Source organism: Oryctolagus cuniculus, chromosome 4, assembly GCF_051225735.1.
Source record: "Oryctolagus cuniculus isolate XC-2025 breed Fujian yellow rabbit chromosome 4, ASM5122573v1, whole genome shotgun sequence".
NCBI lineage: Eukaryota > Metazoa > Chordata > Mammalia > Lagomorpha > Leporidae > Oryctolagus > Oryctolagus cuniculus.
In genome coordinates, this window is record NC_142870.1 from 84,277,120 (window position 1) to 84,299,054 (window position 21,935).

General features: G+C 54.6%; 1 protein-coding gene across 3 annotated transcripts in view; it reads left to right on the forward strand.

The window, feature by feature from the left end:
- The window catches only part of XXYLT1 (xyloside xylosyltransferase 1), a 145,836-nt gene that overhangs the window by 88,667 nt on the left and 35,234 nt on the right, over nucleotides 1–21,935 (forward strand). Inside the window, exon 4 of one of the 3 annotated variants that reach the window (XM_089330815.1) lies at nucleotides 9,566–9,711. The exons of the other annotated variants lie outside the window; for them this stretch is intronic. Within the exon in view, the coding sequence (XP_089186941.1) occupies nucleotides 9,566–9,689 (124 nt within the window). The 3' untranslated portion in view covers nucleotides 9,690–9,711. The remainder of the gene's footprint in view (nucleotides 1–9,565; nucleotides 9,712–21,935) is intronic. 3 annotated transcript variants of the gene reach the window in all.

Consider the following 21,935-nt stretch of genomic DNA (forward strand, 5'->3'; position numbering starts at 1 on the left):
TCAATAGCAAAGACCATTAAGCAAGCAATCTACTGGTTGAACAAAACACATCAGTGCACCAGAGTCAGCCCTCACATCTAGGCAAAAAAACATGGCTAAAGGCTGGGCCGTTGGCCGGGAGCCCGGCGTGTCCTGATGCTGATGGGCTTGGATTGCAGTCATACTTTGCTCTTTTAATTGTTTTCTCCCATTCCTCAAAATAGCTGATTTTTATGGGCAACTTAAATTTCCATCAAATACACACACACACACACACACACACACACATATACATATGCATATAAGCTAACTCAGACTCACCTGATGACAGGCATCAAGGCCACGCATAATGCTCATGCAGAAATGTATTTTGGGTGGAAATAAAAAAACTCACCCATTATTGGAGCTGGTAGTTGCTTCAGCTTTAATGTGCGTAAGACATCTTTCACTGCTCTTGGTGTCTGAAGGTGCATTTTGGGAGATTGAAGGCCCAGACCAGGAGGAATATGGCGAGAGGCATCCAGAGGGGAGAAAGAAGAGCAGGGTGAGGCCGGGGGTTGGCGAGGCCGGGGGGTGCCGTGGCAGTGTGCTTGCTGCTTCTCACGCCATCCTCCTGTCTGTTGGATGTGACCTCAACAACAAGCCTGGGCCATGCCAGACCCCCAGGGAGCCCAGCTTGTGCATGGACCAGCCCCTGGCCTTGCTGCCTGCTCTGCCAAGGTGGCGAAGACCTTGGCTGGCCTTGGACTCAGGAATAGTTAGGTGTCTCCTGGATAATTAAGTTTTCCTCCTGTACGACTAATTCCCTGTCCTTGTTCTAATTTAGCTAATAGGAAACTTACTGCAAAACATGTGGTACAGCTGTTGCAAGCTTCTGGTTCTTAGGGTACATTTTGGTGTCTTTGTTGTTTAAGATCTGTCCCTACCAGAACCACAGGAGGGGTGAAATTTGGAGGAAAGGGAGGATTAGGCTGTGCCGCCCCATCATGAGTTGGAAATATTCAGTCATAAATGCATTTAGCACACCTAACTCCTGAATGTCACAGCTTAGCGACCTGATGCCATGGAGGACTCCAGTGGTTTCTGTGTGCTCGGTGCCACCCAGCATCGTGAGAGAGTCATGATTCTCCATCCTGGGAGAAGATCAGCATTCAGACCTCAAATTGTAGTTTCTACCGAATGCATTTCACTTCTGCACTTTGTGAAGCTGAGAAGTTGCTAAGCCCTGCCGTCGTAAGTGAGGGACCAAATGCACTTTGAAGTCCAGTTATCGAGGCCAGTAGCTATGTTTAGAGTCTAACAAGGTGTGGGCCTTCTCAGGGGGCAGGGGGAGTTCACTCCAAGTTGTCATCGCAGCAAAACGTCGCTCGTGTTTCCACTAGGTTAGTGTTTGGCTTCGTTCCAGAGCTACGTCACACAGCGTGTCTGGACCTGCCATCTTTTGGAGGAAGCGCTGGCTATCCTGGCGCTGTTCTCTCAAAGTAGAGAGTAAGCGTGACTCTCCATAAGCGAAGCTTAGCCCGCATCTCGGTCAAACACCAGGTCTGGAGGTGGAGTCGTCCTAGTTCAAGGTGCTGGCAGATGGGGAGTCTGGTGAGGGCCCTCCTCCTATTGACAGAGTGAGGGAGCTCTCTCCTGCCCCCCCCTTTTTCTTAAATGATTATTTATTTGAAAGGAAGAGTTATGCAGGCAGAGGTGTGGAGGGGTGGGCAGGAGATATTCCATTCACTGGTTTATTCCCCAAAATGGTTGTAATGGCTGGGGCTGAAGCCAGGACCCTAGAACTTCACGTGAGTCTCCCATGTGGGTGGTGGAGGCCCAGGTACTTGGGCCATCTTCTACTTTCCCAGGTGCACTCGCAGAGAGCTGCCTTGGAAGTGGAGCAGCCAGAACTCAAACAGACACCCATATGGGATGCTGGCATGGTAGGTGGCAGCTTTACCCACTGTGTACAACGCCTGCCCCTCTGTGACTTCTTCTAAGAGCACCAACCCCACTGTGAGTGCTCCACCCCCATGACCTAACCATGTGCCAGAGGCCCCACTGCGACCACCATCCCAGTAGAGATTAGGAAGTCCACATGTGAATTTGGGGGGGACACACAGCCCCGAACACAGGGCTGCCCCCCATCTCCCGGTGACTACCTCGTCAGCTCCTTGCCGGCACTGACACTGCCTGCAGACTGATCTGCTGCTTTTGAGAACGGACTGCTGGGATTTGGCCATCATTCCATGTGGAAGGAATCGGTGGGAAAAAGTGCAGGAGGGGCCGCTGCCTGTGAGAGGTGCAAATGCTTTGCCGGAGTCGTGGATCCCCGCTGGTCTCACCAATTCTCCAGAGCTGCCCTTCCTGGTGCATTAGCCGTGCCCAGCAGATTCTCTGTAGGGCCGCCTCCGGGCAGGGCCGCACCCTCTCTGCCTGAGGCTGGGGAGACTGGCCCGCCTACTGGCCCGCCTGCCTTTGTGTCCTCATGGAGAGGCTTTCACCCTCAGGCCAGGGCACAAGGCTCAGAAAAGCTGCCTTAGGTCTACTGCATTGGGATCTCCGGTCACTGCAGGAGGGAGGGTCTTGGACTAAGAGAAGCCAGTCGGGGGCTGTGGGCGAAGCCAGACAAGCCACATCCAGCCCAACCCTGGGCAGGGGAAGTGGACACACAGACTCCTATCCTGGCCTTGCCCAAGGTAAGCTTGGGAAATTAACCTGAGCCCGTCCCATGTCCTGGGAGCATTTGGGGAGGCTGGCCGTTGGCCTCCCGTCTTGGCACTAAGCTATCTTAGTGGCTTTAACAGCTCAGCTGTGATGGATTCCACAGGGCCTACTGTGCACCAGCCTTTGGGAACACGTCTAGCTGGCTGGCTCCGCCCCAGAGCCGAGGGTCAGAAAATGACGTTATGGAAGTGTCTGTGGCCACACCCCTTGCACTTAGAGATAGCCCCAGACCTTCCCTCCCACCGCCCGTTCTGACCCTCACCATCATGTCACCCCATTTGCTGCCTCTTGCAAGGTCTCCAGCCAGACCTGGCTGCTTGACTTGCAAGTTTGTTTCATGCTGGACAGTCTCCTGGAATCCCTGACAGCCCACCTCCACTCCAGTCTGTGCAGCCAGGGGACACCCTGCCTCTTCTGTGTCTCCAGAGTAACTGGTGATGGTGTTTTTGAGCACCTACTGTATACGAGGCATTGTGCTAATTCTAAAGACCAAACTCCTTAGCCTGACCTGGAGACCTCTTGATCGCCCTCCTTCCGCTCCCACCCAACTCCTGGATGTCTTGTGCCTTGGAAGATACTCGTCCCTCTGCCCAGGATCCTTAGACTTGTAACGCTTGGTTCTCATTTTCAAATAGTGCCATGAGGGAGGGGGAACTGAATTCTGTGGCTGTAGGAATAAATCCAGGTCACGGGAAAGCTACGTGTTCTTGCCAGTGTGGAAGTGGACTAGAACATAGGGAGAGTATCCAACCCAAGGTCAGCCAGAGCTGAGCTGATGGCTGGTTTTACTGTATGACTTCACATGACATACGTAAACTTTTTTTTTTTTTAAGATTTGTTTATTTATTGAAAGGCGGAGTTACAGAGAAGGAGAGATGCAGAGGAAGAGAGAGAAGTCTTCCATCTGCTGGTTCACTCCCCAAATGTCCACAATGACCAAGGCTGGGCCAGACTAAAGCCAGGAACCAGGAGCCGGTGCAGGGGCCCAAGTACTTGGGCCATCTTTTGCTGCTTTCCAGGCCATTAGCAGAGAGCTGGACTAGAAGTGGAGCAGCTGGGACTCGAACCAGTGCCTATATGGGATGCTGGTGCTGCAGGCAGTGGCTTAACCCCCTATGCCACAGTGCCGGCTCCATAATTAAACCTCTTTAAAAAATTTATTTGAGAGGTAGAAATATATATATATATATATAGAGAGAGAGAGAGAGAGAGGGAGATAGAGAGAGAAAGGTCTTCCTTCTGCTGGTTCACTCCCCAAATGGCCACAATGGCTGGAGCTGAGCTGATCTGAAGCCAGGAGCCAGGAGATTCTTATGGGTCTCCTACATGGGTGCAGGGACCCAAGCACTTAGGCCATCTTCCACTGCTTTCCCAGGCCATAGCAGAGAGCTGAATCAGAAGTGGAACAACTGGGACTTGAACCTGTGTTATACTTAAAACTTTTAAAGCCTCAGTTTCCTCTTTTTTCAGAGACACAGCCAGCATATTGGTTATAAGATGATTTCTCCTCTTCCCTCCACAGCACATTTGAGACACAGGACTCTCGTGTCAGCCTGCCGATTCTGATGTGCTGGAGTTTGCCCCTCCTTCTCCCCCGATTGAGAGTCTCTGGCCCAGATCCTTTGGGTGAGAATGAAACGATGTCATGGCCACGTTACCCAACAGCAAGCATGGAGGAGCTTGATAAGAGCCCTGTCGCCCTCTCCCTGTCCTACACAGTTCAGAACTTGCCTTGGTGTGGTCAGTCGTGGGCAGTGTTTACAGGACAGAGGGCCCTGTAGAGCCTGAGGTAGGGTTGCCTCTGAAGCCGGAAGGGGTTTGTCCTGGCTTGGAAAGGGAGCATGCTGTGCAGGAAGGGAGCGCATCCTGCCTCGGATGGCCCTGTTCTCTGCACCCCTTTGAGCTTGCAGGCCAGATGCATGCCCTTGACCATAAAGAAAAACACGACTTTGCTTTCCTGTTCCATGGTGCAGAAGACCAGGGTGGAAAGTCCCATGGCAAAGGGGCAGAAACTGTGGCCAGGGTGGAAGTGACCCACGGTAGCCACCCATGTTGTTTTGGGTTACAAACTGGGCATAGCTTTCAACAGTGTGGTGTTGGTGCTTTGTGAGGCACCGGTATGGTCGATCTCTGCATACAACTCCACAGCTGTGCTCCGGAGGAAAGCTTCACACTCACTTCCTCTACTCCACCTCCTTCTAGTTCAGAGCCCCTCTGCCCTGGCTCCAACAACTGACGAACCAGAACGCCATCTCTACTGCACATGGGTACTGGGCTTGCTGTGACTGTGTGACTGAGTGGTGCCCTGGCCGCCTCCAGCCCAGCCTAAGCTTGTGACTTTACCAAGGCCAACTATTTCCTTTCTGCTTCTCACTCCCTGTGTTCATGTCTCAGTCTGAAAACCCATTTTTTGGATCTAGACTTTTGTGATTAAGGTCCTTACAATCCAATGCCACTTCCTGGCATGGTCCAGAAGCAGTCAGGTGTGTACTTCTTGGGCCTCATCTTGGTTCCTTCTTTTCCAAGCCTGAAGTCCCCATGTCCTTTGACAGACAAAGTCTTCTCTGCTACTCAGGCGTGCGCTGTGAACTTCCTGCCAATGATCCTGTAGGCATGAGCAGTGCCCAACTATTTACAGGCTTTATATTTGTGTTTTAAATTTGCTCCTCACACTAATTTTGTGAAATAGGAAGGCAAGTCATTTTATCTCTACTTTGCAAAAGTGACTCAGTTTGGGGTAGGTTGCCTTTGCCCAGGGTCACTGGGTTACTTGGTTAGGACTAAACCTCAGGGCCCTGCCTGTCTTCCATGGAAGAGGGGAGATCCCGAGGGGTTTTGCAGCCTGACACTCACTACCATGCAGCCTGCATCACCGAGTCCCCCTTCGTGGAATCTGCAGCAGGTGCTGCCTGTGAATCCGTCTTCCCATCAGAATAACTACCAGCATGTGAGCTCCTGCCTTGACACTGGAGCCTCCTACAAACTTGCCCTGCTGTCTCCAACTATAGCCGCCTTTGTCAAAGGCTGTGTTTCTGCTCTAACCTGTGTGAGTTTCTCCAGCATAATGGTTTCTTCACAGCATGCTGCTGTCCCTGGTGATGGTGTGATGAGCGTGTAGGGTTGTGTGTGGCCATACGGCTGCAGGAGGCTTCTTGGGGTTTTTGCTCATCAGAGCAGCTCAGTGATGTAGTTTGAATGTGGAATGGATCCAGTCAGGCTCCCCATAGCTTCTATACCAGAGAGGGAATGAGTTCAGTTACTACAGGGCACAGGCTTTGTTTTTTCATATATATCTGCAACATGACTTGGATTCAAACTTCTCTTAGCCTAGAGGCATTAGCATAATGGCTGCATCCTGTCCCCCAGCAACTCATACATCCAACCATCCATCCATCCATCCATCCACACACTCGTACATCTGTCCATCCATCCATCCATCCATCCAAGGTAATAAGAAAGATTTACTGAGGTTAGAAATCTCTTTTCATCTAAAGAGTTTCAATATCTGCCTCTTACTCGCAGAAATCCCATTTTAGTATCTATTGCAAGAGCAGCCAATTTCTATTGCATTGTCTTCCCCATCCTGCTGCGGAGGCCTGGGGGCCGTGCTCACAGCCAGCCTGGGTTCTCCAGGAGCCATGGACGCGCTCTGTGTGTCACCCACTCCTGGGGATTGAAACCACTGTACGTGCTCTCTTCCCTCCCATCCCCTCGCTGCCTCTTTGCTCCTTCCTCCTGCTGCCGAATGGCCGTTTGATGAGGGCATGGAAAGGTGAGTTTGGGTGGCTGCAGTCACATCTTTCCTCTCTGGCCTGGTTTCCTCCTTTGTAAAACATGAAGGGTGAATGGAAAAGTCTTTCTTAGCTCGACCAACAATTGTGGGTGCACTACTGTAGCTGCAGGACCGCAGGGATGGGAAGGCGCCAGGGCACCGTCGCTCGCGCTGGGATTCCCCGTCAGCGTCCCTGACTCACCAGGGCTGAACTGCATCACTGGCCACCACGGGGACCCGCTGCTTCCCAGGCCACCTGTTATTTTATTGTTGGAGCAGTTCTCGAGCATGCATTTCTGTCAGTTACGTTTAAGACTCTGCTTCCCCGTGTTGCTCCCGCTTGGCCCCGCTCCTGCACTTGGAGGCCACATGGGACATGTCCACAGACTCCTCCTCCTAGAAGCCTTCAGATCTGCAGGGAAACTCATTTCCCGGAGCCATCCTTGCTCAGGGCCAGCAAGTCAGCGCCGTGGCTGAACGCCTTCCCTCTCGGGGCAGACTCCCTGTGGCCAGAGGGAGGCCCCTGCCAGCAAGGCTACGCGGATCCACGGTGCTCACCTGGGAAGCCAGGGTCCCAGTGTGTAGCTTTCCCTGAGCCCCACGCCAGCATCCCGAGGGCTGACCTTATCGGCAGCAGAAACACACATGTGTACAGTCAACAACCAGCACCCACTTCCCCAGGGCTTGCCTGAGCCTGCCCTGTGCTGATCGTGATGATCAGCAGGGGTCACACGCTTGTTGCAGGATGTCTGGGGCCATGAGGAGCAGGAAGGGACAGAAGACGGGGTCTGGAAGAGCCAGTCACGTTTGTTGGGAGTAGCCTAGAGGACCCCTAGAGCCCAGTGCAGTGATTCTGAGATGTGGCCGTACAGAACACGTGTGCCTCCATTATTTATTTATTTGAGAGGTAGAGTTACAGACAAAGAGAGAAGAAGACAAAGGGAAAGGTCTTCCATCCGCTGGTTCAATCCCCAAATGGTCACAATTGCCAGAGCTGGGCCAATCCAAAGCTAGGAGCCAGGACCTTCTTCCAGGTCTCCCATGTGGGTTCAGGGGCCCAAGCACTTGGGCCATCTTATGCTGCTTTCCCAGGCCATCAGCAGAGAGCTGGATCAGAAGAGGGGTCACTGGGACATGAACTGGCACCCACATGAGATGCTGATGCCATAGGCGGAGGCTTACCCCACGAAGCCACGGCGCCAGCCCTACCAGGAGATTTTCTGTGCTGTGTCATCCCTAACCTCGGAGGCATGCTCAGATGGATGTTAGCAGCTTCAAGTGGGCATGTTCTGCCAGCCTTTTGTAAACCTAGTCCCCTACTGCCTGGAGGGGAGCATGCCCCTTGTGGGTGTCCCTCCAAGTGCACGCAGAGCAGTTCCATAGCTGCCGGCTCCAAGAGCCTCTACTCCTTGGTGCTGCCTGGCAGCTGGGTCTCACAGCCCTGAGACATTTGTCACAGCCTCAGGGGCCTTCTCTGTGGCTGCTTTGAGACCACACTGCCTCTGTTGTCATTGAAAAAAATAATCAGCTTAACTTTTGCATTGGAATAAAACTGAACTGAAACCCTAGCTGTTTCTGGTCTATAGACCCGAGCTAACCTCCCACAGTTTTGAAAGACTTGAGTGCTCCATGCACGGGGTTCGGTGTTGCATTGCTGTGCTACAGTGGTGTCCAGGGCCCTTGGAGAGCCTGGCCTGCCAGCAGGTTCTGGGGAGTGAGTGTCAGCATTCGCTAGAGGAAGGGCCCGGTCTCAGGCGGGGGAAGCTGCGTCATGGAACGGGCCCGAGGTGGTACTCCCGAGCACTTTGGAGAGGTAGGGTCACAGGCTGAGATCAGACCGCCAGCTGACATCTCACTCTGCTGCTTACCTGCCACGGGGCCTTGCCCGGCTCAGCTAACCTTCCTGTGCGCTGGTCATTGCTGGAAAGTGGTCCCTTCATGAGGATTCAGTGACTGACCGTTTGTGGAGCACTTGGACGCCTGGCACTGGTGCCATGTGAACATTCCTAAGGTGAGGAAAGGTGTTGGGCCCAAGCGCCCAGTGCGGCCTGAGTCTGCAGCCGAGGGCCTCGGAGACGGCAGGTCGTCTGCCTGAGGTCATTCAGAGTAGAGGGGTTGCACCTGCACTGCGTGGAAGTTCCGTTTTCTTGATGCACGTGCTTTCTGAGTTCAGGAGAGGCTGTCCCGTGGGGGATGTTTTCTCCCCAAGGTCTTTGCTCAAGGGTTTCCCTCGGTTACTTCTGTAGCTCTGGCGTACGTGTTGACTGCCCCCCAACTTTTTCTTCTTATTTTGGAAGAAAGGCCCCACCCAAGTTTGGCCCTGCGGAGCTGGCAAAGCCACGCACCTGCTGATGCCGTTCAGGAAAGTGAATTCCGCCGTCCTCCTGAGGGCCTGATGGCACAGCGGTCGGCTGCCTGTCCCTGTTCCGGGCTCTCTGCCTGCCCTTCTCCTCTGCGTCTCCTCCCACAGGCTCCTGGCACTGTGCTGGCGTCCGCACTCACCCACCACCTCTGCCCCAGGCAGGGCGTTTTGGGTGTGATGCTGTGAGATTTTTGTCTTACTGGAAAGAGTTCATTTACAGAATGCAACTACTTCTGCCCTTATGAACGTGAAAACCCAGTTCACCAGAACGTGCAGCGTTGGTGGAGAGAGAATGGTGTGTGGGATTTAAACAAATGGAATTTAAGTCTTGCGTTCCTGTCCCTTTGGTGAAACGAGAGTCCTGTTGTGTCTCCGAGTTGTCGTCCACATGTGCCACAGACACCTGTGCCACGGTCTTGCCGTCTCCTGGATGGTGGCTGCCACTTATGCATCTCCAAGTAAACAAGGAGCAGCTCCGTGGCAGCACTCTGTGAGTCTCCAGCTCGGTGTGGTGCATCCCACGGGCTCACTGGGTCACCTGGGGCAGGCTGACGTCATTGGCTCATCCCAAAGCTCGCTGTCCCCCTCCTGCAGTGTGCAGGGACAGTGCACGGAGATAGACCGGGTCACGGCAGTAACACGTATTACGGAGTGCGTGTCACGTGCCAAGCACGTTCTGAGCGCTTGGCTGTTGAGGTTTGCCAGCTCCATGAGGTCATACTGTCTCTGTCCCCACTTTTCAGGTGCGGAAGTAGAGGCACAGAAAGGCAAAAGCCTCATGCTGGGCTGTCACAATCTGCACATGTGGAGACCGGATTCAAGCCTGAGCGTCCGGCCCTGGGAGCCCTGCCTTGGTCCCTGGGCTGACCTTGTCCTCCGGCTGTGGAAGGTTGGCACTGTTGGGCGTCCATTGGGTTCCTTAGGGGTGAGGTCCTGCTGGCTCCCCGACGTGTCGCTGGCTGGCTTCCAGACGCTTCCTCTTCGCCCTGCTAGCTGCTGACCTCCTGCCTGGATTGCTTTCCTCACTGCCCCGTCTGTTCCCTACGGGATGGACAGGAGAGAGTCTCCCCATGTTAGAGAGTTTGCCACAAAAGTAGAAAATGGCAGATCCAGCCTCAAGCATAATCCAGTGTTCTTTTCAGTCTATCGTGACCTTATGTCTACGGTACTGAACCTCGTCTGGATGTGCTGGGGTCACCGTAAGCAGTTGTCACTTCCTGCCTGCTCATGTTAGAGAACAGGCGTCTCAGAAGAAGGTTCTCAGCTTGAGTCCTTGCTTGCATTGTGGGTGGGTGGCCACAGCCGTGAAGGAGAGTGGGCGAAGTGTCGGACAGCCACGAGGGACTTTCTGCAGATGCCTCTTCCTGTGGCTGCAGATTCCAAGGCATTCCCTGTGACTGCTGACTTGGGCGATTTGCTGCAGTTGGAGACATAGGGAGCCCCTACTGGCCAAATGCTAGACACTCATTGGGTTTGCTCCAGGACAGCTAGCTGCTAAGCCCAGGCCTGCCCTTGCTTGTAAAGTGCTGATGAAAATGTGGAGCTAGGACTGAAAATCCACCTGCCTTGTGGACAGCTGAGTCAGATCTCCTGTCCTTTGCATGGACAAAGAAGACTGTGTGTGTTTGAAAGTGTGTGGGGTGGGGAAGAGGGGTAAAGGAGCCGCCCAAGCTGTCTTGGGTTCTGATTCTGGGGTATTGGGCCATCCGAGGGTTGGAGCTTTGGCAAGGAGATGCCAGAGGTGACACAGAGAGAGGAGGAACTGGTAGGTGGAGTGGCCAACCTAACATTTTCTGTGGCCAGTTTCTGAGAATAGGCTGGGGGGTAGCATTTGTGGGGGAGGCACCCCAATGATGTCACTGCTTGCAGAACTCACTGTGTTTGCAGGGCCTGGGCTGAGCGGACCCTTGGGGCCCTGCCCCCACTGGCCTCTGCCCTGCCGCCTTCCTGACAGCTTGTGGGACAGCGCCATGCTTAGTGCAATGTGAAGGCCCCTTTGGATCTCCCAGGTCATTTTCCCCTGCTCCCACCTCTCACCTCTCCCCACACCCTGCAGTTGAATGCCACACGTGGCACCTCCCAGAGGTGCTGACTCCAGCCCAGCCCCTGCAGGTTGCCTGTTGTCTCTGCTCTCCTCCTGCTGCTGCTGTCAGGGCCTTGCTGGTGCCGGTTCCTCAGCTTGGCCTGCGCTTCGCCAGTGCCAGCTGCAGAAACCCTCCTTACTTCACAAGCTGAGCTCCAGCGTGGCTGTGCCCTCGAATCCGTTCGCTGATCCACTCTACCCCTACACTGAGCTACCTGCCTGCTGCCTTCTGTGCTTGTAGTACCTTGTTTATGACCGCAGAAGCATTTATGTAATGCTACCTGGGGTCTCCACGGCTGGCCACGAAGTCCTCAAGGCCCTGCAGCGCCCACCCTCACTTATTCTTGTACCTTCGCCCCATGCTGAGCCCTGTCCAGCTATTTCTAGAAGGCAGCAGGCTGCCCATCCTCTGTCTGTGGAGCCAAATCGTTGCTGCTTCAAAGTCAGCTCCAGAGTTATCCTCAGAGGGGTGAGGGGGTGACTTCTGACTTCTGTCTTGTGTCTTGTGACTTGTGTTGGTGGCGATGCTATTGATGCACCTGTTATTCTCCAGAGAGAGAGAGAGAGAAAGAGGGAGAGAGAGAAGCCACAGGTCTACTAAGAAGCCCTGGGGATTGTGTACAATACACTGAGTGTGTACTGAGGCAGGCAAAGTGGCAGCAGAGATAGACAAATGGCCAAAAAGCACTTGGAAAGATGCTCAGCATCACTGGCCATCGGGACATGTAAATCACAGCCATGGTGAGATCCCAGTCCACACCCCCGGGATAGCTCTGATCACAAAGACAGCACAGTAGCAATTGTAAGGATGAAAAGAAGCTGGAATCCTCCCTCCCTGCTAGGGAGAATGCCAAGTGGTATAATCGCTCTGGGAAAGTCTGGCTGTTCCTCAGGAGGTTGAACACAGAGGCGGGCTTCTGGCCTAGCAGCTCAGCTACTGTTAGCACACCTGCATCCCATGTTAGAGGGCCTGAGTTCAAGTCCCGGCTCCAGCCCTGATTCCAGCTTCCTGCTAATGCACACACTGGAAGCTGGCAGGTGATAGCCTAAGTAGCTGGCTCCCTGCCACTCTCCTGGAAGACCTTGCCCCACTGCCCTGCCCCACACAATATTTTTTGCAGGTAAAATGAATGAAAGCACTGACAGGTGTGTCTGAAGCTGTTTTTTTACTGCGCTTTTCTGATGTGGCTGCCTTTTCACTTCCCAAGACCATTCAGATGACTCGGTTCACACTTGGAGCTCTGTGCTGGCCACAGGGACAAGAGCGTTGCGCTGAGTGTCTGGTGTCGGTGCACACGTCCATCCTTTCAGCTGGATGTTGTACCACTGAGAACCATGTCCCAGGGTTCTCAGATCCCAGAGGCAAAAGTCCAAATCGCCAGCTTCAAGGAGCTGATGGTACTTTTGGGGAGACATCGTAAGCAACTAACAGGCAAGCAATGATGGCGAAGGGCTCCTGGGAAAGGCCCCAGGAAGAGGTGACTCACTGGAGGCAAGCAGGAGGTGGTCAGGAGGAGAGGACATTGTAGGTAGAGGGAGCTGCATGGCAGTGGCCTGGGGGCTTCATGGAGCCAGGAGAGTTCAGTCCAGGGCACCAAGGGGTGCAGGCTAGAGAACTGTCAGAGCAGACATGCATGTGGCTTCATAAGCGGTGCAGAGGCCTTTGGACTCCATCCTGTAGGGTACAGGAAAGAGAGGAGGTCTGGTTTTATTCTCATTTTAAGCCGGTCAAGTTGGCTGCATGGTGGGGGTTAGACTGGAAGGGAGTGAAAGCATGGATGCCTAGAACTGAGAGCTGAGTTGTTGTTGTTGTTTTTTTTTTTTTAAGATTTATTTATTTATTTATTTGAAAGGCTAAGTTACAGAGAGCGAGAGAGATCTTCCATCCGCTGGTTCACACCCTAGATGGCTGCAGCAGCTGGGGCTGGGATAGGCCAAAGCCAGGAGCCTCTTCTGGGTCTCCTACATGGGTAGCAGGGGCCCAAGTAGTCGGGCCATCCTCTGTTACTTTCCAGGCACATAAGCAGGGAGCTGGATCAGAAGTGGAACAGCCTGGGTACAAACCAGTGCCCCTATGGATTCCAACATTGCAGGCGGCAGCGTTATCTGCTGCGCCACAATGCTGGCCCCTGAGATGAGATTTAAGGAGAGGAAAAGGAGTCTGGGCAGTACCAGATGCACCTGGGCTTCTGGCCACGCCTGGCCAGCCTGGTGGGTAGGGTGATGAGACCTGTCTGTGTGACAGGAAGCCCTGGCCAGTTGGCAGGTTTTTGTTGGTCATTCACTTCCTGGTAGGGGCGGCATTGCAGCTGAGCTGTGAGTGCCTGCATAAGCAGACCTGGACCACAAACTAGCAAGTGCAGAATGCTCCCGGGGCTGCCCACAGCCAGCGCCAGCCGTGTGGCCACTGCCTCACGTGTGACGGGTTGTAGGCCCTTGTGGGCGCTGGGGCCTCTGGCACACCAGGCCTTTTCACTTGCTGGGACCCTGGTTTTTAACTCTCCCTGTGAGGAGACAGATGACTGGTGGTCTAGTCTCTGTGTCGCGGGAGATGATCCATTTGCAGGGTTACCTCTTTCTGTGACTTACATACTCATTTCAGAATTCGTTTCTGATCAGCCGTATTCTAGAATACAGATACCGACTCCAGGCACTTCAGGTTCTGCCTGCCTTTACCTCTCAGGGCCTCTTTTAATTCCTTGGAATTAAAGTTCTGGAAATCCACAAGGAGAACACCTTGCGGGAGGGACCCAGCCGGTTGCTGCAGTGAGGTCGCAGTGAAGATGGAAGGCCCTTTCTCTGCTTCCCTGGGAGTGTTTCGGTCCCTCCGCTGGGTGAGGTCGTAATTGCATCACAGCCAGGCAAGAAAATCAAATCTCCTGCCAGCAGGTTTGCAGTGTTTTTCCACTAGGCAGCCAGGCAGACGGAGGCTCCCGAGCGCCCGGCCCGCTCCCAGCCAGCTGAGGGCGATGCGGCCTTGTGGCTGTACAGTCTGGTCCCCCGGGAGGGGCGTGCTAGGAGCAGGGCCATCTGCTTCCCCGTATCTTCTTTTTCTCAAGAATGGACAGCCTGTCCCTGCGTGCTGCTTGCTTCCTCAGAAGCCACTTGGTCTTGCTGGGCCTTTGCCAAGGCTGTCACAGAGCAGAGGCCTGTCAGCATCGGAGGTCCAGCCCAGTCCCTGTCGCCTCCCTGGACAGCAGGAGTTGTGTCTTCATCACCTTCACAGCTCCACACGGCCCTCAGGACACCGTCCCCGAGAACACTGGCGAAGTGAATACGCAAATGGATGAATGAGGGATCCCTGAGTGACCGTTCTGACTGCCTTCGCCCATGGGACTGCATGTTCTTGGAGGCACCGGTGGTGTCTTGGCCGCGGCCGTGTGCACTGGCCAGCCCAGTGCCAAAGGGAGTCTAGTGGCTGAACAGTGGAGGTCTTGGCCATGCCACAGGTGTGGTGTCCTCTGCCGGTGGAGCGTGTCATTCGGGCCTCAGCCTGAGGGGTTTGTTGATCTCGTCTCTGTGAGCGTGGGGGCTCCTCCTGGCTGCCGTGGGGTGCAGAGATGCTGGTGGAACCCAGTGGGGCGTGACCCGTGGTGTCCTCACCGAGGCACTGCTGGCTGACTGGGCGGGGCCTCACGCTCCCACCATGCCTTTCTCACTCGTCCCAAGGGACTTCATGAACTTGCCAAGAAGCTGCTAGAATCAAAATTGTAATTCGCGTGTCTTAATTGATTTATTTATACTGTAGGCTCCATCTACTTGAGAAGGTTTTAAGGTGGCATCTAATAAAGGAGATGCAAATGCCCAAAGAAGTAGGAAGAGGAGGCAAGAATGAAGATGTTTAGATGGCTTTCCCTGAGAATTCTGTTTAGTGTTTAGCTTCTTGGAGGCCAAGAAAGAAATGCGTACACATGTGGTGAAATGTGTGACCTGTTCCGCAGCGGAAGCCGTGGCAGCCCCAGTCCGATGCCCCAGTCCGATGCCCTCAGCCACCTCTGGTCTCAGAGGACAGTCCTGTGAGCATTCAGGGTGACCCCCAAGGACTTGTCCCTGTCTGGGGAGTCCCCTATGAATGGCCTCCCACAGCCCCCTGCCCCCTCATGAGCCTTTGAGCCCCTGTGGAGTCCTGGCTGGGTCCAGCTCCCACTGCCCCTAGCATCGATCATGGTAAGATGCACTTCGCATTGGGTTTCCTCCTTTCTGTGTTTCTGGAATCCCCACACAGTTAAACAGTCAGCATCTGAAGTCTCATCTGGGGCTCTGTTCCCCTGCCCACCCCACCCACCCCGTCCTGTGGCACTCGGGCCAGGAACAGGCAGAAACCAAACCACTGAAGCTGGCGAATCCTGCCACCCTGCACCCTCGGCTGGGCCCCCTGCTTGGGAACACTTTGTTTCACAAAGACCCTTGCTCTTTGTGCCCAACCTGCTGTCCCTTTTGGCCACACCACTGGGCTCGGTTCTTGTAAACCAGCGTCGTGGTGGGTGTGCCTTGGCCGGCTGGCCCTCTCAGACCGTGAGTACCCTGCACTTGGCAAGGTGCTGCTTGCCCCAGGTCTCTGCCTTTCCCCCTGCTCAGTGTGCTGCTGCCTGTCTGAGACCACCCCGAGTGTAGCCCTGAGGGCACCAACCACTGCGCGAAGCCCGCAGGAAACAGTAGCCCTGCCGTTTCTAGTTCCACCTCCACACACCTTTCCAAGCAGGAAGAGGCATCTCCTGTGTTCACCGTCACTTTAGAGAAGGCTCTGTTAGGTGACAGGGACTGGACACTCCCCTTCTCTTGCCCGGTCAGTGGATGCCATTCTTTCGTGGGTGGCAGGTGCAGATAGACGGGAGCCGCCATGACTTCCTAGGGCTGTCGTCTCTCAGGAGCTCTGCCAGCTGGGTGCCCACCGGGCCTTTAGGTCTCATGCCCTCTCCTGCCTGCAGAGCCTGACCATGGACGTTTCAACTTCCTTCAGCTGAAAATCAATGTGATACCGTCATCTCCACGGGGTCATTTGCCTTTGGGAGTGTGGGGCCAGCCAGGTCTGCCAGGGCATTGACTGAGCTTAGATTCTATAGGGATCGGCCCCCACCTGAGATCTTTACACCAGGTAGTGGGGGGAATGCCCGTCTCCTCCTCTGCCCACTGGCCTAGGCTCACCCCACCGCCACCCCCCACCCCCCACCCCCAAGCTTCTGTGAGCATATCTTGGCTCCAGCTCCCACCACAGCCCTCCTGGGGACATCCTGGTTAGAACGGCCCCCTTGGTTCCTGGTGCTTCCTAAGGAGGTCAGAGATGTTCTCCTAACTTCTACAGCCCCTCGGAGGGAGATGGAAGGAAAAGAACCCAGGCCCTGGCCTTCTGTGTTCCCTTCGCAGGGAAACGGTTGGGAAGAGTGAAGGCTGCAAGTATCATGTTTAGCCCTCAAACTAAAATGAATAAATAAATAAAAATTAGTTTGGGGCCGGTTCTGTGGCTTAGCAGATAAAGCCACCACCTGCAGTGCTGGCATTCCCATATAGGTACCAGTTCAAGTCCCAACTGCTCCTTTCAATCCAGCTCCCTGCTAGTGTGCCCGGGAAACAGTGGAGGATGGTCCAAGTCCTTGGACCCCTGCAGCTGCATGGGAGACCAGGAAGAAGCTCCTGGCTCCTGGCTTCAGATCAGATCAGCTCTGGCCGTTGATGCCATTTGGGAAGTAAACTAGTGGATGGAAGACCTGTGTGTGTGTGTGTGTGTGTGTGTGTGTCTTTCTCTCTGCCTCTGCCTCTCTGTAGCTCTGCCTCTCAAGTAAATAAATCTTTAAACAATTGGTTTTATTGTATTTAAAAGGCAGAGAGACAGACAGGCAAGCAAAGATCTTCCATCTACTGGTTTACTCCCTAAATGCCAGCAACTGCCAGGGCTGAACCAGGCCAAAGCTAGGAGCCTGAAACTCAGCCCGAGTCTCCCATGTGGGTGGCACAGACCCAAGTACTTGAACCATCACCTGCTGCCTCCCAGGGTGTGCATTAGCTGGAAGCTGGAATCCAGAGTGGATTTGGGACTCGAACCCAGGCACTCCAAGATGGGGCACAGACCTCCCAAGGGCAGTCTTAGCCCCCGCTCCAGCCTGCCACCTTAACCTCAGTGCAGCTTCCGGCCAGAGTGAGGCTCCCTTCCCTGTCCGTGGGGACGCGTTAGCCCAGGTCCCTCTGATGCCAGCATCTTCCTGTTGCGCAGCCCGAACTGCACGCGCCGGCCTCATTGCTCTCATCCTAGGCTGTTAGCCTCTTGAGGGTGGGGGTCAGGTTCGGCTTTGTCATCCTTCCCTTCCTCGTGAGGAGCTGCTTAGTGAGTGTGCAACGAGTTGGTCCTCCCCGGGTTGGCCTACTAGAGGCTGGCCTGCCGTGTACTCCTGCGTCTCCCTCCACACTGAGACGACCCACAGCGGCCTCGCCCCCGGCCTCGCTGATAGAAAATACAGATGTGTCCTGTGTCCATGGAAGACGGTTGCAGCGCTGGCCCAGGCAGCAGCCTCCGTGGAGCCAGCCGCTTTCCGCCCTCCGGCCTGCCGTGGTGGGAGCTGCGGCCCCCGGAGCCTGGCTGACTCCGTCCCAGCAGCAGGGGCAGCCGCGCGACGCCGAGGCAGGCGTTGGCGCCCACGTCCCTGGGTTACTCCGTCTGGAAACTGGGAGAGGCTCCTTTTCAAGGCGCCTGGGGGTCCTAGAAACAGATATGAAGGCGTAAGTTCGTTAGTCCATCAGTCAGCCGGCAAACATTTCCCTAGCGCTTGTCTGCTGCTGAGCACTGCACCGGGAGCCGGGGTGCATCACGAACACCCCCAGGCCCAGGGGGCTCACAGTCCGGCAGGGACTATGCAGACTGGAGCATCAAGCACGTTGTTGTTATCAGGTCCCCGAGCCTGCCCATGCTGTGTGCGGTCCATTGCCCCTGGGGAGGCCTCTGGCTGAGATTCGTACCTGTAGTTTACATCAGCATCTTGTCACTTCCGTGGAATACCGATCCTGCAGAAGAGGATTTCATAATCAAATAAGCTTAAGAATCTCTGTCTCTCTCTATACACACACACACACACAGTATACATACACATACACATGCATACACATATACACATATATACATACACACACGAATACACATAAACACCTACATGTACACGCATGTAATATGTGCACACGTACACTCCTACACACATGCGTACACATACGCACACATATACACATGAAAATGTACACCTGCACACACATACAAATGTACACACATGCACATATGCACTCTCGTGTATACATGTATGCATGTGTGCGCATATGCATGTGCATGCACACACGTGTACACAATACACATTTATGCATGCACACATGTGTACACACATTCATATACACATACACGTAGGCACATAGACACACATACATATACACATACATATATGCACATACACACATACACACACAAGTATACATACACACATATATAGTTTGTCTTTTAAACAGACACCAAAATCTGCAGATGCTCAAGTCCTTATATAAAATGGCATAGTGTTTGTGTATAGCATACACCATGTATAATGCCATGTGTATATAATCTATAACATCTTGACCTTACTACCTAATACGAGTACCTAATACAAAGTAAATGCTGTGTCACTAGTTGTTACACTGTATTGTTCAGGGAATAATGACAAGAAAAAATCTGCCCATGTTTCGTACAGATGCAGTTATTTTCTCAAGTATGCTCTGTTGATGTTTGGTTGAATGCACAGATAGGAAACTCACAAGTAATGGAAGTCCACCTGAATATACTTGGCACTTCAGACATTTTTTAGAAAATGGAATTAAATGATACACTTATTTTGGTGCAAAAACAAATGCAAACCCATGTGTAGTTTTTTCAAAGTATGCATTTTCCATGGCTTTTTTGAAAACCCCTGTTTGCAAGAATTTAAAGCAATTTTTGCACCCAAATAAGCTCATCTTGTCATTGCATTTTCCCATGAGCTTTTGAGGTACACGTGTGTACTTTAGCCCCTCTTTTAAATTGACGGGGTCCAGTAAAGTGTACGGTCCTGGCTGGTTTTGTTCCGTGTGACCTTTCTCAAACGTCTGCTCCAGGCCCCTTTTGCCACATTGGTGCCTGTATTCCTGGGCTCTGAGGCCACACCAAGCCTGCCAGGCCGGACAGCTTTGAAGGTCCCAGTGCTCTGGGTGGTGCACGAGGCTCTGGGGGATGGCCTGTGCCTTGGGGCAAAGGCCCCAACCCAGCAGCACCCATACCCCCTCTCCTCAGCCATCATTGTGCCTGCTTCCCAGGAGACCCGTGGGACTTTCCCACAGTGGGTTCGGAAGGCGACGAAAGACACCTGCTGGTGTGGCACTGCCTCGGGGTCCACGGCCCTTCCTAATTGGTCTCTGAGCCATCAGCTGGCAAAGCCATCTGTCAGAGAAACCCGAGCCGCATGCAGAATCTGGTAAATAATGCAGGCTGCTGCTGGTGCAGGCCTCCAGCCCTCAGGCTTTGCACGCCTCCTGCGTCGGAGGGTGGCAGGTCTGGGTTGGAGGGTGGAGGTATGGATTGCAGCGTGGAGGTGTGGGTCAGAGGGTGGAGGGTCTGGATCAGAGGGTGGAGGGTGTGGGTCGGAGGGTGAAGGGTCGTGGCTCAGCCCGCTGTGCCTCCGTGCCCTCCCAGGGTACGGGAGGTTGACTTGGGTTAATCCTGCTCGGGTGGTATCTGCCCTCTCTGGGAGGGTGGGTGTGATGACCACTTTTGGGCAAACTCCTTGACCTGCGATGGGGATGGGGGGCGCTTCCTTCCTCACCTGTAGGTTCCCCCACTGTTCACAATCAAGGTAGCATCTTTTTTGCTGTTCTTGTAAGTTAGAGCTTTGCGTGTTGAAGGCACCTAAAAATACTGGTTGAAGTCATTCCCGGTGATTAGATCTGCTTCTCATTCCCATCTAGTGGAACGGCAGAATGTCACAGTTGAATGGGAGCAGAGAAATCATCTCGCCCGGCTCCGTCATTTCTCAGCGTAGGAGAAGGAGACCAGAGCAGAGTGACCCTCTCAGGGTCACCCCGCTGGGTCCCGCGGAGCCTGGTGGGTGCCCGGACCCTCCCCAGCCTGTCACACCTGGCTCTGGGCTCGGTGAGCACTGCAGGCAGCCCCAGGCACTGTGGCAGCAGGACCCTGGGTGCTGCTTCTTTCCTGTGCTTTGACTTCACAGGGAACCCACCCGCGCCCTGCTGTGCTCTGTCTGTCCTGCCTTGCCCTTCTTCCCCCAGCTCCCTGCCTGTTAGTGGTGCCTGCGGCTGCCAGCTGTCTCTTCACATCCTCAGGGAAGAGCTGGGGAGTCAGCCTAGGGCTCAGCGACAGGGGGTTTGGACGTTGGGATTTTCCGGAGCCTGAAGGTGGGATGGGGAATCAAACCTGCCCCTCCCCATCTGCGCCGTTAACCTCAGCTCTTTCAGACCATCTGTGTGTCCCCCCAAAAATCCTAACTCCCGGGGAGGTGGAGGAGGAGGCGGGGCTTTTGGCAGGTGGTTAGCTCATGGGGGTGGAGCCCCTGCGAATGGGAGCCGTGGCCTTGTAAAGGGAGACCCCAGAGCACCCTCGCCCCTTCTGTGAACAGGAAGGGAAGGGAGCCCTCTCCAGGAACTGAACCACCTGCACCTGGATCCTGGCCTAAGGCACTGTGTTCTCCTATCCTCAACTACAAAGGGAGTGTGTGTGAGACAAGCAAGGGCCCTGGGGGGGCCAGGACCACTAGGAGGGAAAGGAGCTCCAGGGTGAGAGAGCAGGGGTCAGGGGTGCATCTCTGTCCGTGCTGGACCCTTCCTTTCCTCTGTGCACCGGGGGAGCCCTTCCAGCCTCTCACAGCCTTGCTTACTGTTTGAATTTCTAGCTGGAGCAGCACTTGGCTTTCTGGTTTCTGCTCAGAAGGCTTAGGGGCACATGGCCGGATAGGACCAGGCAGCCAAGCTGAGGGCAGACCACAGCGCATAGCTCGGCAGCCCTGGCCCGGCGACCCTCACTGCCTCGTGCAGCTCAGCGGGGCTTTGTGGGTGCCGTGTTTCTGTGGGCAGCTGTGACCTAGGCTGAGGATGCCATGGATCCTGGGTATTTGGAGCCCGGGCCCAGGGCGGGGTGGGATGAGGGGTTCAAGGAGACAGCAGCTACAGGCCAAACAAGACTCCCAGGCCACCCAGCTGTGTCCTTGTCCCCAGCACTTGCTGGATGCCTCCCAGAACCCTCCTGTGGGCAGTAGGGGAGAGCGTGAGGTGTGCCTGCAGCTGAGGGTTCTGGGAAATAAGCCCTAACTCAGTGGGGAACAGGCGGGGGCTGGGTGGTGTGCAGAAGCTGTCCCGCCAGGGTCCCTCCCCCTACCTCCTGAGCTTGCCCTGAGCTCCCCTCATCCTGTGCCCAGCAGCTGGGCCCCAGGGCAGGACATCCCGAGTGGGACCAGGAGGATGAGACAGGCGGTGCGGCTTCAGCTTCACAGTCACCGAGTGCTTGTGCTGGCTGCTGGCCCCTGGCCCACCTGAGGGCGGCACTGCTGCAGATAGGAATGTGACGTTAGTGCGCGCAGCACCTTAGGTGGAGTTGTTTGATCCTGGCGGCAGTTCTAGAAAGCCAATGTTAACATTGTACCCATTTTTCCAGACAGACACCGAGGCATAGATAGTTTCCAAGGTCACCCAAGGCCAGCCTCAGAGCCAGGATTCTGGGCACGGCCTGAGGCTGTCTCTCAGGCCTATCTCCTCTGCGGCCCTGTGGGGGCATCAGCAGCAGAGGGTTGGGAAGGGACCCCAGCCCCCACTCTCACCCCCAGGAGGACAGGCCGGCTGCTAGCAGGACTTCTTTCCCTGGACGTTTGTTCGGCTCTGCCTGCCTTTGAGCCAATCCTCTTGCCTCGGGGCTTTGGTGTAGGCCTTAGAAGTAGAAGTCTAAGCTCAGCACTTTCATTGAGAAAGGAGAGAGGTCACATGGGCGTTGACGGAGGCTGACCCTAGAGAGGGCAGCCGGTGGCCCAGTCATGCAGCGGGCGCCC